A 17,946-nucleotide genomic window follows, 5' to 3' on the forward strand; every position below is an offset into this window, starting at 1 on the left:
GTACCCACCCATAGAAGGGATGTGATACGGCCCCCAAACATCGGAATGCACAATATCAAAAGAGTTACTACTTCTTTTATTACTCAAGGAGTAAGATGTTCTACAATGTTTGACAAGCTCACAACTCTCACATCTCAAATTTGACATCTCAATAGAGAGCCATCAATAATGGATACTTTGTCTCTACCAGAAGATAAGTGATAAGTAGTGAACAGTGATGGCAAGCTAGTCATATGGTCAGATGCACCTGAGTCTATTACCCAACAAGGTTTAGTGTTACCTGGAGCTGAAGCATGGTAAGCTGAGGCCCGAGTACCTGAATGAGCAAATGCTGATGTGGCTGGGGCTGATGGTGACTGAGATGACTGAGCTGAATTCCCAACCTCCTTTTCCAACTGTATTAGGGCAGCCCGAACAGCAGCTAAGGTATCTAGGGGTGTGCCTTTTGTGCCCGCCGAGGATGCTGAATCAATATTCACAGCCATATGAGCATTACCCCTTTTATTCTTCAGTTTTGCTGGGACTAAATGAGGGTGCAATTTCCAACATGTATCCTTCGTATGCTTGGGTTTCTTGCAATATTCACATACTAGGTCCCGTTTATCTTCCTTCTTCATGTCCCTTTCTATATCACCCCAGACTTAGGTTTAACTGCTGCTAGGGCTGGGGGGAAGGGCTGGTGTCATCATAACCTTTCTCCTGGTCTCTTCACTATGCACCAGAGAGTAGGGTTGAGATAGGGTCACACAGTCTTTTGTCAGTATCTGCTGTCTCACAATGTCATAATCTGAATTCAGGCTAGCCAGAAATTCAAACACCCTATTGGTCTCGACTTGCTTTCTATGGGTCTGTGCATCTTTTGGACTTTCCCACTCAAGAGTCTCCAGATGGTCAATTTCATGCCACAAAGATTTCAAGGTAAAGAAATAAACAGAGACCGGTTTCTCTCCTTGTTTAAGGTTATTCACCTCACACTTCAGTTCATAGGCTCTAGCAACATTAAGGGGTTGGGAGTAGGTCTCTTTCATGACATCCCTAATCTCCTTGGCTGTCTTTGCCCACAAGTAATTTCGGCTGATATGTGGCTGCATAGAGTTACACAACCATGTCATAACCAAGTAGTTTTCCTGAACCCACTTGGTATACATTGGATCCTCCTTGGAAGGTTCTTTCACATCTTTCAATAGGTAGCTTAGTTTTCCCCTTCCCCCAATAGCCATCATGGCTGATTGGGCCCATTCCAGGTAATTGGATCCGTCAAATCTCACAGTTGTAATCTGAAACGCAGTCTCAGACATACTACTAGAGCTGTTGTTCCCAAAAACACCTTCTCCCTGATTTTTGAATTCCATTCTTGGTTAAGAATCAGTAGTTAAGAACTATTAGGGTTACTGCAATGGAAAACAACACTTAAACAACTGATCACAATCAGAAATATGTATGACATCAGTTCAGATCTGATCTGAAACCAATCGGCAATCACAATATAAGCAGTCTGATAACAGTTCTCACCCCTCAAAACAAGCTCGGAAGCCAAAATAGGTCTGAACACCACTTAGAAAGCAATCTGTAATCTTAGGCAGAATTAGGGTTTTAATCGTAGGGTTAGGAAAACCTTTGTGAGAACATAAACAGTGCTCAGCCGCACCTTCTAGAAGAATTCACAGTCAAGTCTAGCCATAGGGTGAATGACAAACCCTAAAAAAAAAACTGATCACCTCTGAGAGAAAATAGGAGAGTTCGGCCGCTCCTCCTAGATAGGTCCAACCTATCTTGACTGACAGCAATCTCAAGGGAAAAATACAGACTTACCCAGAAAACTCTGATCGCTACCTTCAATCGTGGCCTGAACCCTAACCTTCTCTGATTCTTCCTGATTACCAAAGCACTCTCCAAGCCTCTACAAGTCTTCGGACAGCTGCTAAACTTCTCTGGTAACCTCCAAGAATCAGCCAACAAACAGTCCTTTGTAAGTTTCTAGCCCTAGACAGTTCTCATGTGGTCGGCTGGACTAGACTCACATGAGAAACCCTAGGTAGGCTCTGATACCAAGTAGTCGATCAAGACTACAGTTAGTCTTGAATTCAAAAGGATTTCGGATTGAGAAAAGTAGAAGGAGAAGGGAGAAGAAGCAGAAGTACGCAAGGGTTTTGAAAGGAGGGACAGATCGAATGAATCTGCCGCCGCCACTCTCTTAATATTTATAGGTTATGTTCACTAAATGTAGGAAAGGGCAGAATTGCCCTTAATGCTTACATGGCAAATAAAACAAAATAATAAACTGAAACAAGTAGTGAAATAACAAGCTGTCTAAGATAACTACCAACTAACACTGACATAACTAACAAAGGTTACACATGCTGTCATACGAACACCGTGGGGCCCACAGCCGTGGGGCCCACATCAGTGTTCTCTACATGTCTCAACATGTTTTTTATTTGTCTCTACATCTTTAGTACTCTCCTAGACATGTCTCCGATAAATAAATCTCCTGCCACAAGGATTTCAACATAATATAGACCCAATGATTTCTCCCCCTATTGAAGATTGTTAATGTCATTCTTTAACTTATTTGCTCTAGCCACATTCATTTTTTGAGAGTATGTTTCATCTACACTGTCCTATATCTCCTTAGATGAATCCATCCACTAATAATGTTGACTGATGTGTGGCTTCATGGAGACACAAGCCTCCCAATAGCCATATAGTTCTCTTGCATTCACTTCTCATATGTAGAGTCTGTCTCCTTTGGTTTCTTCTTACTGCTTGTAAGATAACCCAATTTGCCTCTACTACGAAGTACAAACACGTATGTGAACAGATTGGGACCATGCCAGATAATTAGTACCATCTAGCTTAATTGTTGTCACAACATTAAAAAGATAGCCTATAGATCCTGTTGGGCCAACTTTGGGCTCCATGTAAGGCATCAAGTCAACTCTAGATTGTTCCATGGGTCCCAGATTACAATAGAAACATTATTGTAGAAATAATTCTCAATACTGAACTCCAAACCCTTGACCTGCAGTTAAGAACTCAACACTGAACTAGGGTTTCACCAACCCTGCAACTTGGGAGAAACCTGAAAATACCTAGCTGCTCCAACTAGCTCCAACACTAGGCCTTCTAATGCAGGTTGATCTCCAAATCAATCCAAAAGGAGCCCAAAAAGGATAGAGTCCCAGTTCCAATCTATGTATTTGGTGCACACCTTCGATCGGGTCTTATTTCTCCGGTTGACCTTGACCTTGGGCAGAACCTTTAACAACAATATCTAGCCTTGCAAATCAGAAATAAATCTTGATAAATAATCAGAATTCTATATCTGAAAGTGTAGACAAGGGATTAGAGAAAGAAGAAGAGAGAAAAGGGTTTAGGAGAATGAATGCTCATAAGACAGTGAAAATATTTGATGACGTTCTGGAGACCATTGTGAACAACTAGCAGTAAATAGCAGCCTCAGTTCCAGGCAGAACCATCATCCAACCTTGATGGCATCCCCTGGCGGAAGGCTTTATCAAGCTCAACTTTGACGGGAGCAGTGAAGGAAATCAGGGGCCATCAGGGGTCGGTGCTGTTTAGGCCTGTAAACGGAGCGAATTCAAATCAAATCAGGTCATGTTCGAATTCAATTCCGATTACCAAATAATTGATTTGAATTCGATTCAAAATCGATCGATATTCAGAAATTCCAACCGAATTCGATTTTGATTAAAATATCGAATATTCGAATCGATTCGAATTCGAGTGATTCTATAAATATTAAAAATCCTAAACCTAGAAATTAGATTACACAAGAAGAAACCCCTTTGCTGTGGCCTGTGAGCAAAAAAGAAAAAGCCTCAAAAGACTAGAATAAGAAGAAAAAATAAAAAAGAGATATAAAGAAGTAACAGAGAAAGCTGAGATTTGAATGGAAAGAGGAGAAGAAAAGTCTTGTGAAACAGTGAAAGTAAATGGGTTGTGGGGAGAGGCTCGATAAAGACAGAGGGATTATGCATGTCTCGATGAAAAAAATAATATAAAAAATCAATTGAGTGTTGAATCATTTATTGGTTTTTGGCAGTTTTCTGAAAAGGTGTAAGAGTATTAAATGTATAAGACACCAAATATTATATTATAATATATTTTTATCTATTTTATATTATAATATACATTATATTTATATTTAATCGAATTCGAATATTTATCAAATTGAATCGACCTATATTCGAATTCAATTCGATAAATTAATCGATATTAAATCTTAATTCGAATTCAACCATTAAATTAATCGAATAATCCGAATTCAATTCGTTTACATCAGATATCGAATTCGAAATCTGATACTTGAATACTGTTTACACCCCCAGTGCTGCTTTCAGATTGGAGGCAGCTTCGGTAATAGCTCTTTTTTCAGGACTAATTGGATTTGGGGATTCACTGAGAGTAGAAATTCTGGCCTTGTCAGAGGGGGTGAAAAGGGCTAAGGATCTAAATATAAATAGGTTGATCATTAAAGCAGATTCACAAGTGGTAATTGGCTGGATAGAGAGGGCATATGATGGGTTGTGGGCATGCATTAATGAACGAAGACAATTCAAGTGGTTAACTCGGGGAATGGAAGTGTGTATGCAGTGGGTTAAAAGATGTGCCAATTCATTTGCAGATGCCTTGGCCAAACAGTGGGCGGGAAGAAGTCATTTGTTTTTGGCTACAATGTAATTTGCTCTTTGGGGGGAGAGTTAAGAGAGTTTACCTCCCCCCCACCACTTTTGTACTTAATTAATGAAAGTTCTCTGTTATTGATAAAAAATGCTCATGAGATCCTCCTAGCCCTCTAATCGAATTTTATTTCTTCTAATTGCAGTAAGAGTGTAAATTACACGAATCCCCATGATAGGGAGGCTGCATAACTAAGAACAGTAAAAGGATTTTAGGCCCATTATGGATAAAATAAAATAAAAACAAGAACAAGTGGCTGGGCCCAACAACAACAGATTTTGGGATGCCTTTTGGAAAACAATTCAGTTTTTCATGTTTGTCAATAGAATGTCATTTGAATGGTTTTCCTTCTTGGCAATTTAGCAATGCTTTTCAGACCTGTTTTTTTTTTTATTTTTCCAGAGCCTCTTGCCAGACTCTTTTTTTGGTTCAATTGTATTTATGTTTTCTGGCAGACCTAGTTTTATTTTATTTCTTAATCAAGTTGGGATTCCTTCTCTAGGTAAATAAATATATAAGAGAACTTACTGAAAAGAGGGGAAATTAACAATGGATATGACACTGAACAGAATTGAATGGCAATTGGCAAAACAAGATTCAATTAGCCATCTAGCTGGCCCCATATAGTTTGGACAAGGCTTGGATGATGATTGAAAAGATGGGAAATGAGAGGATAAATCCAAGGAGACCAAGTGCATAAAGGAGGAAAAATCAAAGGTCTCAAAAAGTATCTTCCACATTAGAAAGAGGAGACAGAAAAAAGAAAAAACCTATTGCCCCAGCAGAGGAAAACCACAGTATAATTTATTTTTGCTGGTGTACAATGTAAAGTTTGGCCAAGGTGACATGAAATGTATGATTACTGATAAAACATCACCATAGTTTTTGCTTTATATTGTTCCCATAATTTGCTATTCTTTCAAATGATGGGCTTTAGAGTAATAAAACCGTTTTTTTTTGTTGTTATTGATAAAAAAACTTATGAAACACTAGGAACATCAGGGAGCAATAAAGATATTCTTGTTCATTAACTATACATATAGAAGTTGACTTATTTTGAAATTTGTTGATTTTAAAACCATTGACTTTGCTATTTTCTTTTCATGATAGCTTTTGTTGAGTATATTATGATTGCAATGGAATAATAAAGAGATGATATTGGCTTTGTCTGACCACAGATGGTTGTATTTATATTTTTCTGCAGTTCTCTTCTGAGAGCTGTCTTTAGATCCTTAGACTAGTCTATGCTGTGTGTCTGATGTTTAAGTGGAGATCTGTAGATTTGCATCAGTAGGTTTTGTGGTTAACATTACCTGTTTTCTGTACTTTGATTTTTTTGATTGGTAACTGTTAATTTTTATTAGATAGAAGAAAAAATGGTTTATATACAATCAAGCCATGCATCTCATTTTTAGGCTGTCATGTGCCGCCTAACCTATACTTTTTCTTGTTAGATTTCATTTTCTGTATATTCACTTTGCAGTCAACTGGATAACAATCACTTTGATGGGTCTGAGATTCCAACTTCTTATGTCAACATGTCAAATCTAGTCAAATTGTAAGTGCAATTTCTCAAAAGTGTGATCCTTTTCAGTGAAGTCTAGCAACTAGCAACTCTGGGTGTTTTACTTGGATATTTCAGTATATGGTGAACATGTAGAACCTTGGTCATGCTAGTAGAATTATTAGAGTGATCAGTTTTTTTTTTTTTTTTTAAATTGGCAACAAAAAAAAAACATTAGTTTTATTAATATAAACAGAGAATACAGAGAATATACATCATTACAAAAAAAGATGAAGGCAATCAAGATTTCCCCCCTCTGCATAAATTACAATCTTACCCAAAATATTCAGTTCTTTTACTTCACAATTGATCCCAGAATAGTTGTCTCCTAGTTACCCTTGTTTAGCAAGAGAACCGGCCAAACCATTAGCTGATCTTGGAACCCATTGCATTGTTAGCTGCATGTTCTTGGAGATCCATTTGAACCTTTCCATCTCATTCCTATAAATCCATAGTGCACTGTTATCCTTCATCAACCAAATTTTCATAATTTTTGAGTCCCCTTCAATTACTAATCTTACGACCCCCAATTCCATTGCTTGTGCACCTCAATTAGTAGTCTCACTGTAGTAATTGAGTCTCCTTCAATTACTATAGTGATCAATGTTTGAAAGTTATATGTTCATTGATAGAATGGTTTGGGTATCCAATGCCTATACGACCTATACAAAATTAACAAATTTTCAAAAAAGTCATTTGTATAATTATAGAAAACCTGTCTTGTCTTATAAGTAATAAGTAAAAGGATTTATCAACGAAAGATGGGTTTATAGAAAGATTTGATATTTAATGATGATACCTCTATTATGATTTCTTGTATTTCAAAAGCATGAGGGGGGAGAGCTACTCTTGAAAAAATTGCAGGTGGAAGAATTAGAGAGGATATGGGGGCAAATCTGTGAATAAGCTCATAGAGGATTATTTGATATTTAATGATGATACCTCTATTATGATTTCTTGTATTTCAAAAGCATGAGGGGGGAGAGCTACTCTTGAAAAAATTGCAGGTGGAAGAATTAGAGAGGATGTGGGGGCAAATCTGTGAATAAGCTCATAGAGGATTATTTGGAGGAAAACACATCTGAGAATGGGAACCCAAAGAACTGTCCAAGCAACCGGGGAGTGGGAAATAACAGAAAGAAAAAGAAAAGAACTGAGGTAGAGAGGCTGTCAGATATAGAAGGGGACATTGAGTTTAGTGGTAGAAGGGGAAGAAGAAAGACTCCCAAGTAGGAACCTTTAACCTTAGTTGGGCTCTAAAATTTTGTTTCCTATGAAAATCATCTGTTGGAATGTGAGGGCTTAGGGAGTGCAAGGAAAAGGAGGTTAATTAAAGACCTGCTCATAAGGAATAGGCCTGATATAGTGATGCTACAGGAGACCAAATTAGCCGAATTTGATAGAAGATGGGCCAGAAGTGTGTAGAAGTCAAGAGGAATAAGCTGAGCCTTTGCACCCTCTTGGGGGGCTTCAAGGGGTATCGTCACATTGTGGAGAGAGGATGTTGTAGAGGCAGAGGAGGAGTTAATAGGAAACTTTTCGGTGTCCGTAAAGTTCAAGTCTGTGAACGATGGTTTTGTTTGTGTGTTGACCAATGTGTATGGCCCTAATATCTATAGCAAGAGGAATGGATTTTGGGAAGAGTTATATAGAATCCAAGGGCTATGGGAGGGTCCTTGGTGTTTGGGTAGTGATTTTAATGTATTACGCTATGTTAATGAGACAAATAACCCCCAACAACTCATTACAACTAGTATGAGAAAATTTAATGATTTTATTAATTGTAGTGAGCTCAAGGAGCTTCCTCTTGTGTAGGGCCTTTTTACTTGGTCCAACTTCCAAGAAAGCCTAACTTACTCAAAGCTTGATATATTTCTTTTTAACGGAAGTTGGGAAAATCATTGGAGAGACTTGCTATCCAAAGCTCTACCTAGAGTTACCTCTGACCCTTGTCCCATTAAGCTAGGACAAGAACCTTTTAGGAGTGGATCCAAACCCTTTAGATTTGAAAATATGTGGCTGACACACCTGGATTTTGTAAAAAACATTGAGGAATGGTGGAATAAGATATGATGGGGGTGATGTGGAAAGGGGTAAGGTTTCATAAGAAGTTGAAAAGCTTGAGGGTGAACTTAAGAGAATGGAATATGGACCTTTTTAGGAGGATAGAGGAACAGAAATCCAATATGATGACCCAAATAGAGGACCTGGATGAGAAGGAATCTCAACTAGGGATGGCAATGGGGCAGGTTCGGGGAGGGTTTTGTAAATTCTAGACCTTACCCGCCTCCTTAAACCTCCCAACCCGTACCCACCCCAAAACCTGTAGCGGGTTGGATTTTGAGAATCCAAACCCTCCCTGCACATGAAAGTACAAAACTGTCCCCGACCCTACCCTCCCCGCGTTCAAGGGTATGGGCGGGTTGGGTTTAAAACTTACATCTAATTTCTTATTATTTTGATATGCTCAAGTTATCTAACAAGAGGGAGAAGGATCTAGAATAAGGAGAAGAGAGAGAGAGAGAGTTTGTTTGTAGAAAAGCCAATGCCAACTCCATTCATTCAGGCTATATTTATAGCCTTATGGTGCTACAAACTGGGAGTAGAAATAGGAACTATTGCCCCTTAATCTTAGGAGCTTATCAACAAAAAAACAGAATGCACTTATCTAGGAAACAGAATGCACTTATCTAGGAACAGAAATTGAAGACTTATCTAATGCACTTATCTAGGAAACAGAATGCACTTATCTAGGAGCAGAATTGAAGACTTATCTATTATAACAGAATTAAAACTGAATGGATAAGGCTTATCCCAACTAAGAGCTAACATGACCGGGTCTTCTGCTGCTATCCACTTTGATCGGGTCTTTGGCTGCTGCATGCATGCACGTATCATTCTCCTCCCCCCTGAAGGACCCTTGTCCGCAAGGAAGTCGGGATAAGCTTTTCTGAAGCGCCATTCATTCTCCCAGGTTGCATCCTCAGCTGGCGCCCCAATCCATTTGACCAAGACTTCGGATTTTGGGCGGTATTTGCCCTTGTGAATAATACGGCGATCCAGGATTGCTTCCGGTTGGGGTAGGATGGTCGAAGTATCCGAGATTGGAGGAAGCTGAGTGGAAGTAGGGGTGATGGGTCCCAAGTGCTTCCGCAGCAAACTGACATGAAACACATTATGGATTTGAGAGCCGGGGGGCAAGGCTAAGCGGTAGGCTACTGGACCAATCTTCTCAATGATTGGGTACGACCCAAAATAACGTGGGGCGAGCTTCATGGAACGCCGAAACGCCACCGAGGTCTGCCGGTAAGGCTGTAGCTTCACATACACGAAGTCACCTGCTACGAACGAGACTTCTCGTCGGTGCTGGTCCGCTTGACATTTCATCCGGTTCCGGGCTACCTGGAGGTTATGTTGTAGCTCGCGTAGGATGATGTCCCGGTCACGCAAGTATTCGTCAACTGCCCCTACTCGAGCTGTACCCGGTACATAGGTCAGGAGACTAGGGGGTGGGATTCCGTAGACTGCTTCGAAGGGTGTCATTTTGGTGGAAGAGTGAGTGGAGGTGTTGTAGCTGTATTCTGCCCAAGGAACCCACTCTACCCATTTTCGCGGCTGGTCACCTGCAAAGCACCGTAGATATTGCTCCAACGTCCGGTTAACAACTTCGGTTTGCCCATCGGTTTGGGGGTGGTAACTGGAGCTCACACAATTTCGTCCCATGCATCTGAAAAAGTGTCTGCCAGAATGAGCTGATGAATACCTTGTCACGGTCGCTAACAATGGATGCTGGTACTCCGTGTAGGCGGACAACGTTGGCAACAAATGCCTTCGCGACTGTGGTGGCAGTGAATGGGTGTTTTAAGGGAATGAAGTGGGCATATTTTGTCAACCGATCCACAATTACCATGATAACCGTGTACCCATTGGAGGAAGGCAATCCTTCGATGAAGTCCATGGAGATGTCTGTCCACATTTGAGTAGGAATTGGTAATGGCTGAAGCAATCCCGTTGGTCTCATGCAATCTGTTTTGAAGCGCTGACATATGTCACATTGTTGCAAGAACTCCTTCACCGTCCGACGCATGTGGGGCCAAAGGAAGCTGTGCTTGATGCGAGAGAGAGTCTTATGAAACCCAAAGTGTCCCCCTACAGGGGATGAGTGGCAGTCCGCCACCACCTTTGAAATCAAGGTGGAGGTGGGGTTCAAATAAATCTTGTCCCCCTTGAACCATACCCCATCCCGTTGAAGCAACTTGTGGGAGGGTCGCTTTTTCATCAATTCCCCATAAAAGGTGTCTTGTTTGACCTCTTCTTGTAGCGTCGGCCACCAGTCTGCATGTGGTATAGAGATGGAAAGAAACTGAAATTCAGCCATACGTGACAAGGAATCCGCACCTTGGTTCTCAGCCCCTTTTTTATACTCGATCTCATAGTCGTAGCCCAGTATCTTTGGCAGCCACCGCGTTTGTGCCGGTGTGGTTATCCTCTGCTTGAGTAAATATTTAAGACTTTTTTGGTCGGTGCGGACTGTGAATGGTTTCCCAAGCAGATATGGGCGCCATTTCTTAACGGCTTTGACAATAGCTAACATCTCCTTCTCATAGGTGGATAATGCCAAGGCTGAACCTTTCAATGCTTCACTGAAGTAGGCCACCGGTCGGTTTTGCTGGATGAGGATGGCGCCAATCCCGGTTCCACTCGCATCGCATTCAATCACAAACCGTTGGGAGAAATCTGGTAAACGTAGGATTGGTGGTGAAGTGAGTGCCTTCTTCAATTGCTGAAAGGCCAGCTCTGCTGCCTCGTTCCATTGAAATCCCCCTTTGGTCAACAGTTGGGTTAAGGGCGCTGCAATGCTTCCGAAGTCGCGGATGAACTTCCGGTAATATCCTGCTAACCTGAGGAAGCCACGGACCCCCTTTGCTGATGTCGGTGTAGGCCATGCGAGAACAACTTGTATTTTGGCTGGATCAACGGACACGCCTTGTTCTGAAATCACATGACCCAAGTACTCGACCTGCGAAACCCCAAATTGACATTTTGACATTTTTGCAAATAATTTGTTAGAGGATAATACAGTTAGAACAACTCTCAAATGAGATAGGTGGTCTTCCCATGATTTAGAATAAACCAGAATGTCGTCGAAGAAGACCAAAATAAATTTCCGGAGGTATGGGCGGAAGAGGTCGTTCATGAGGCTTTGAAAAGTTGCAGGTGCATTCATCAAGCCGAACGGCATCACTAAGAACTCGTAATGCCCTTCATGTGTTCGGAAAGCTGTTTTAGGAACGTCTTCTTCTTGCACTCGAATCTGATGGTATCCCGACCGTAGATCTAGTTTGGAGTAAAATTTGGTGCCGTAGAGCTCATCTAATAATTCATCAATCACGGGAATGGGATACTTGTTTTTAATAGTGATTTCGTTCAGTGCTCGGTTAATCCACGCAAAACCGCCAAGCTCCATCAGCCTTCTTCACTAGCAAAACCGGCGATGAGAATGGGCTATTGCTTGGTCTTATCAGCCTTGTCTGCAAAAGCTCCTTCACCATCTTGTCTATTTCGGTCTTCTGGTAATACGGGTATCGATATGGCCTCACACTCACCGGTCCTTTGTCGGGAAGCAGTGCAATCCGGTGGTCATGTGGTCGTTTAGGAGGCAGGCTTGTGGGCGGCTCAAACACATGGGAAAATTCGGTGAGAAGGTGGTCCATCTCGGGTGGAAGAAAACCTGGTTGGCCGCTGCTATGTGAAGGAACTATTTGAAAAAAAAATCCCGTACCTTGTAACCCATTGCATTCCTTGTTGGTTAAGGCTTCGATGCTGGCTCGTCCCAATCCTTGGAAGGTGCAAGAGAGTCCCTCCTTTTTGAACGTCAAGGTTAGTTGTTTGTAATCCATCTCGATGGGTCCAAGCGTCTCTAGCCACTGTACTCCCAACACCAACTGGCATGCTGCGACGGGAAGAACATAATAGTCAGCAGTAACGGGGTGTCCTTGAATGGCGAGGGTGAGAGATCGGCACTGCCCCATACACTCGATCTTTTCACGGTTGGCCACCATAACTTGAAATTTCTTGTCTCGGTTCACTGGCAACCCGAGCTTGGAGACGATGGCTTGGTCAATGAAGTTGTGGGTGCTGCCGCCATCAATTAATACGGTCACGTTCTTGTTTTTCAGTTTCCCAAGAACACGTATGGTTTGCAGGTGCTCAGCTCCTACAATAGCGTGGAAGGAGATTTCAGGGATGGCTTCTTGGTTTTCCTCCTCTGATTCGACAGTCTCCGCGTCTGCCGGTTCCGGATCCTCAATCATGAACAGTTGTGGACGTGCACAACGGTGGCCGGAGGTGAACTTCTCATCACAGTAGTAACACAGCCCCTTCTCACGACGTTCTCGCGCCTCCTGGTTGGTGAGTCGCCGGAATGTTGAGGAAGGAGCACTGGAAACCTGGTTCGCGCGCGAGCTTGGTGGAGGCCCAAGTACACCGGCCATGGGGTTGGGCGACGCCTTCTGGGTTGTCATGGCTGGTGGGGATCGAATCGGTTGGCTAGCTCTCCGCTGTAAGTGATTTCGTTCCTCAATTAACCGGGCCACTCCAATCGCCTCTATCAAAGTTCGAGGCTGCTTGATCTTCACATCTAAACGAACGTCATCACGAAGTCCTGCAATGAAACAGCCAATGAGAAAGCTCTCGGGCAGGCCGTCAACTTGGTGAGAGAGCCTCTCAAAGGCTTCTTGATAAGCCGTCACAGTGGTGGTTTGCTTTAGGCGGGTTAATGCCTCTGATGGGTCCTCGTAGTCGGTGGGGCCGAACCGTTGTAACACCGCTTTGGAGAGTTTTTCCCATGTGAGCGGTCCGCGATGCTTGGTCAACCACCTGTGCCACTGTAAGGCGATGCCTTCCAAATGGAAGGAAGCTAGCTGCACCTGTTGGTCCGGGACAATATTTTGAAATTCAAAATACTGCTCCGCCTTGTAAATCCAACCGCTCGGATCATCCCCATTAAATTTTGGGAATGACAGCTTGACGTGTTGATGAGGGTGGTCATGGGTGGAGCTTGAACGGGAAGTATGGGGCTGTGAGGATTCTTCATGGGCGAAGGGGTTGGTCTCGGGAGTGGTGTTGGGAGTGGTTCGTGAGGCTCGAAGGGCTTGGAGTTCAGTTAACACTGCTTGCAAGACAGTGTTCATTTGGTCGAAGCTCGACTCATGTCGTGCTAAGGTTTCATTGACCTCATTGCGGAACTCCGCGTTCGTCTTTCCACAGGTGTCCATGGTCGAACCGGCTCTGATACCAATGATACGCTCAAGTTATCTAACAAGAGGGAGAAGGATCTAGAATAAGGAGAAGAGAGAGAGAGAGAGTTTGTTTGTAGAAAAGCCAATGCCAACTCCATTCATTCAGGCTATATTTATATTCTTATGGTGCTACAAACTGGGAGTAGAAATAGGAACTACTGCCCCTTAATCTTAGGAGCTTATCAACAAAAAAACAGAATGCACTTATCTAGGAAACAGAATGCACTTATCTAGGAACAGAAATTGAAGACTTATCTAATGCACTTATCTAGGAAACAGAATGCACTTATCTAGGAGCAGAATTGAAGACTTATCTATTATAACAGAATTAAAACTGAATGGATAAGGCTTATCCCAACTAAGAGCTAACATGACCAGGTCTTCTGCTGCTATCCACTTTGACCGGGTCTTCGGCTGCTGCATGCATGCACGTATCATATTTCTTGTCATATATAAGCAATAAATAAGTAAAATAACACAAATAAACATCAAGATTTCTAATTATTTGATTAAGACATGTAACAAACACATAAAGTAGCAATTATCCTTCACATAAAATTCAAAATATTATTAAATCCAACACCTAGTACATAAAATTTATATGCTTTCCAACAATATGCGGGTCAGGAGGGTTGGGTTTAGCCTTAAACCATACCCTACCTGTACCCGTATGGGTTATAGAATCTCAAAACCTGTACCTGCCCCAAAACCCGTCATTTAAGCAAAAAAACCTGCCCCGTCAGGGAGGGTAGGGTAGAAACTGACATCCCTAATCTCAGCGAACCAAGAATACTCAGGAAAGAGAATTAAGGTGGAGGTTGAAAAAGGAATTAGAGGAGGCTCTTTTGCGAGAAGAGATCTCTTGGAGGCAGAAATCTAGGCATAAATGGATAAAGGAAGGTGATGGGAATACCAATTTGTTCATGAGATGACCAATGGAGGAAGAAGGAAAAACTTGGTGACTAAACTTGAAGTGGATGGGGTGGAGTTGGACTCATGGTTTCAAATGTCGCGAAATTTCACTAGTGTCGCCTGGCATATGTCGATGTTGAGGCTCACCGACATGAAAATGGATGGTAATATAAAAATTACATTATTTCAGTCGATATTTCCTTACATTTCGGAAATGTTGACCAAATCGGTCCAAATAACAAAAAAATAGACAGTTTTTCCTATTATGTTGATGGGATGTTGACTAATGTACATTAATAATATAATATATTAGTATATTATATTAATATAAATTATTCCATTAATAATTTCTATTTAATATTTCAAATAAAATATTTATAAAGAATAATTAAGAATAAATAAAAACAAAAGAATAAATTAATTACTTTATAATATAAAACCTAAAATATGTTTCAAGTAATTAAATATTAACTAGTTAGTATTTTTAAAATATTTATTAAAATCAGAAAATGTTTATTAAATTTTATAATAAATCATATTCTAAATTTAATATAAAAAATGAGAATAAATTTATTAAATCTTATACTAAATCATAATTTATTATAAATTTAGTATTAAAAATCATAATAAATTCATTAAGTTTTATAAGAAATAAGAATTTATCATAATCTTAATAGTTAATACTACAAAAAGGAGAATCAGTTTATTAAATTTATAATAAAACATAATGTATTATAACTTTAATATTTTAAAAAAAAAATCAGAATGAATGTATTTCTATTTACTAGTGTGAAATAAGTATATTAGAATTTATAATAAATCAGAATTAAAAATAAGAAAAGAAAATATCGGATAACCTTGTAAAAACATCAAAATGCATAATAAATCAGTAAATCATCATTTACTAATTTGTTATTGATCTTAGTTTCTTAGCTTTATATAATGGTTGGGAATAAGATAATAGTCTAGAAATATGTATTAATGCTTCTTTTATCATTTTACAAAATATCATTGCATATTTCCACATATTTCATAATATTTCCACAATGTCTCTAATTTTTACAATATTTCCCCTCGACATTTCCGACATTTCTGACATATGTCCTATATTTTGGTAAGCGACATTTTTATCGGCATCGGCATTTTAAACCTTGGTTGGAATCTCAAGAGGAAATAGCCAATTGTTTTGTAGCGCACTTCAAATCTATCTTAGGGAAACCTAGTCGAGTGGAGTTGGCTGGTTTGGATTGGCCTACATTGTTTGAAGAGATTAAATTGTGGTTGTAAAGGAGTTGTAAGGAGGAGGAAATCTGACAAGCAGTTTTCAATGGATAGATCTAAGGCACCAAGGCCAGATGACTTTACTATGGCTTTCTTTCAAGACTGTTGGAACATAATTAAAAGGAGACTTACTAGAAGTTTTCAAAGAGTTTGAGGAACAATCTGTCATTAGCTGTGGAGTAAATGCCACTTTCCTAGCCCTAGTCCCTAAAAAGAAAGAGGCCAAAAATCCCAAACACTTTAGGCCAATCAGCTTGCTAAAAGCATCTATAAAATACTAGCAAAGGACTTCTCTTTGAGGATCAAAAAGGATCTTCCCCCCATCACAAGTCAAGCTCAAGGTGCTTTTGTTCATGGTAGACAAATAGTTGACCAAATTTTAATGGAAAATGAAAGTGTGGAATAGATGAGAAGATTGGGTAGGCAAGGTTTTGTTTGAAAATTGGATCTTGAAAAGGCCTATGATTTAGTGGATTCAAGTTTTTTGCAAAAGGTGCTCAGAAAGTGTGGTTTTGGGGATAGATGGTGCAAGTGGGTAGGTGGTTGTCTGATGTCTTGCCACTACTCAGTTTTAGTAAATGGAGTGGTAAAGGACTTTTTCCCAGCATGTAGGGGCTTGAGACAAGGTGATCCATTGTCCCCTTTCCTTTTCACATTGGTTGTTGATATTTTTTGTAGACTTTTGTTAGAAGCAGACAAGGTTGGATTGATAAGAGGATGGAGATTAGGAAGAAATCAAGTTTCAGTTACCCACCTTTAGTTTGCAGATGATATTATAATCTTTTGCGAGGGATGTGATTTGTTGAGGGCAAGGAATCTGAGAAATCTAATAGCCCTCTTTGAGAATGTCTCAAACCTGAAAATAAATCTTGAGAAGAGCTATGTGGTGGGAAGGGAGTTGGAGTCTATTGTTGCCTGCTTGGAATGCCCTATTTTTGCTTGGCCCTTGACCTATCTAGGACTTCTCCTAGGTGCAAATCCATAGGAAAGTAGGTTTTGGAACCTAGTGGTAGAGAAGTTTGAAAAAAGGCTGGTGACTTGGAAAAAGAACTATATCTCTCTGGGGGGTAGAGTAAATTTGATTAGTGCCACACTCACAAACTTACCCATCTACTTTTTGTTTGTTTTTAGGATACCTGTTAGGGAATCCAAGAAGATAGAAAAGTTGATGAGGGATTTTTTGTGGGAGCCAAGTGTAGACAAAAGGGATCATTTAATTAGATGGGAGGTGGTGAGTCGAAGCATGGAACAAGGGGGCTTAGGGTTAGGGAACCTAGTAAATAAGAATGAAGCTCTTTTGGGCCAGTGGTTATGGAGGTGGCCTCTGGAAAGAGAGAGATTGTGGCACAGGGTGGTGGCTAGTATCCATGGCTGTTTGGAATATGGTTTGGATGTTTGGGTATCTCAACGGGCTTCACTCACTACTCCTTGGAAGGCTATTTTTGGCATCCTCCCAAAATTTCTCAAGTTTGTAAGGTATAATGTCAGCAATGGTAATTCTGTGCTTTTTTGGGAAGATGTTTGGGTGGGCAACCAACCCTTAAAAGACCTCTATCCCTCCCTTTTTTCTATTTCCCTCTATAAAAAGGAGCCTGTTATGAGTTTTCTTTCTCCCCCCATTCTCTTGTTGTCTTTTAACTGGGATTTTGGGTTCCATAGAGGGTTGAGGGATGAAGAATTGGTTTCTACCTCTGAGCTCCTACTTTTACTTAATTTTGTTTGTTTGGACCCTCTTAAACCTGATAGAAGAATTTGGTATTTGACCTTGAGTGGCTCCTTCTCTTGTTCTTCGTTCTTCAAGTCCCTATGCTCTACTCCTTCCCCTTTGTTGTTCCCAGTTAAAGAAGTCTGATCAAGGCCAGTTCCACCTAAAATTACTGGTTTTTGTTGGGAAGTGTATTATGGTAAAATTAATACTGTGGACAATGTACAAAAAAAGAGACCTTATGCATGCTTGTCCCCCAATTGGTGCATTTTATGTGAAGTGCAGAATGAAGACTGTTATCACCTTTTGGTTTCTTGCTCTTTTACAGTAAATATTTGGAATTGGGTTTTTATGTTGTTTGGTTACAGGTGGAACTTGCCTCCTGAAGTAAATCTGCTTTTTGATCCGCTTTTTTTTTTGTTTGGCTAACAAAGAGAGGGAAAGTAATGTGGAAATGTATTAGGGTGCCCTCTTATGGG

General features: G+C 40.5%; 1 protein-coding gene across 5 annotated transcripts in view; it reads left to right on the plus strand.

Moving 5' to 3' along the window:
- The window catches only part of LOC148853215 (putative LRR receptor-like serine/threonine-protein kinase At1g06840), a 132,173-nt gene that overhangs the window by 40,510 nt on the left and 73,717 nt on the right, over window positions 1-17,946 (plus strand). For all 5 annotated transcript variants that reach the window (XM_088947574.1, XM_088947576.1, XM_088947575.1 and 2 more), the window contains one exon: window positions 6,188-6,262. In XM_088947574.1, the coding sequence (XP_088803700.1) occupies window positions 6,188-6,262 (75 nt within the window). The remainder of the gene's footprint in view (window positions 1-6,187; window positions 6,263-17,946) is intronic.

This window comes from Nelumbo lutea, chromosome 5 (genome assembly GCF_056320005.1).
Source record: "Nelumbo lutea isolate HS-2025 chromosome 5, American lotus-T2T, whole genome shotgun sequence".
In the NCBI taxonomy this organism is placed as follows: domain Eukaryota; kingdom Viridiplantae; phylum Streptophyta; class Magnoliopsida; order Proteales; family Nelumbonaceae; genus Nelumbo; species Nelumbo lutea.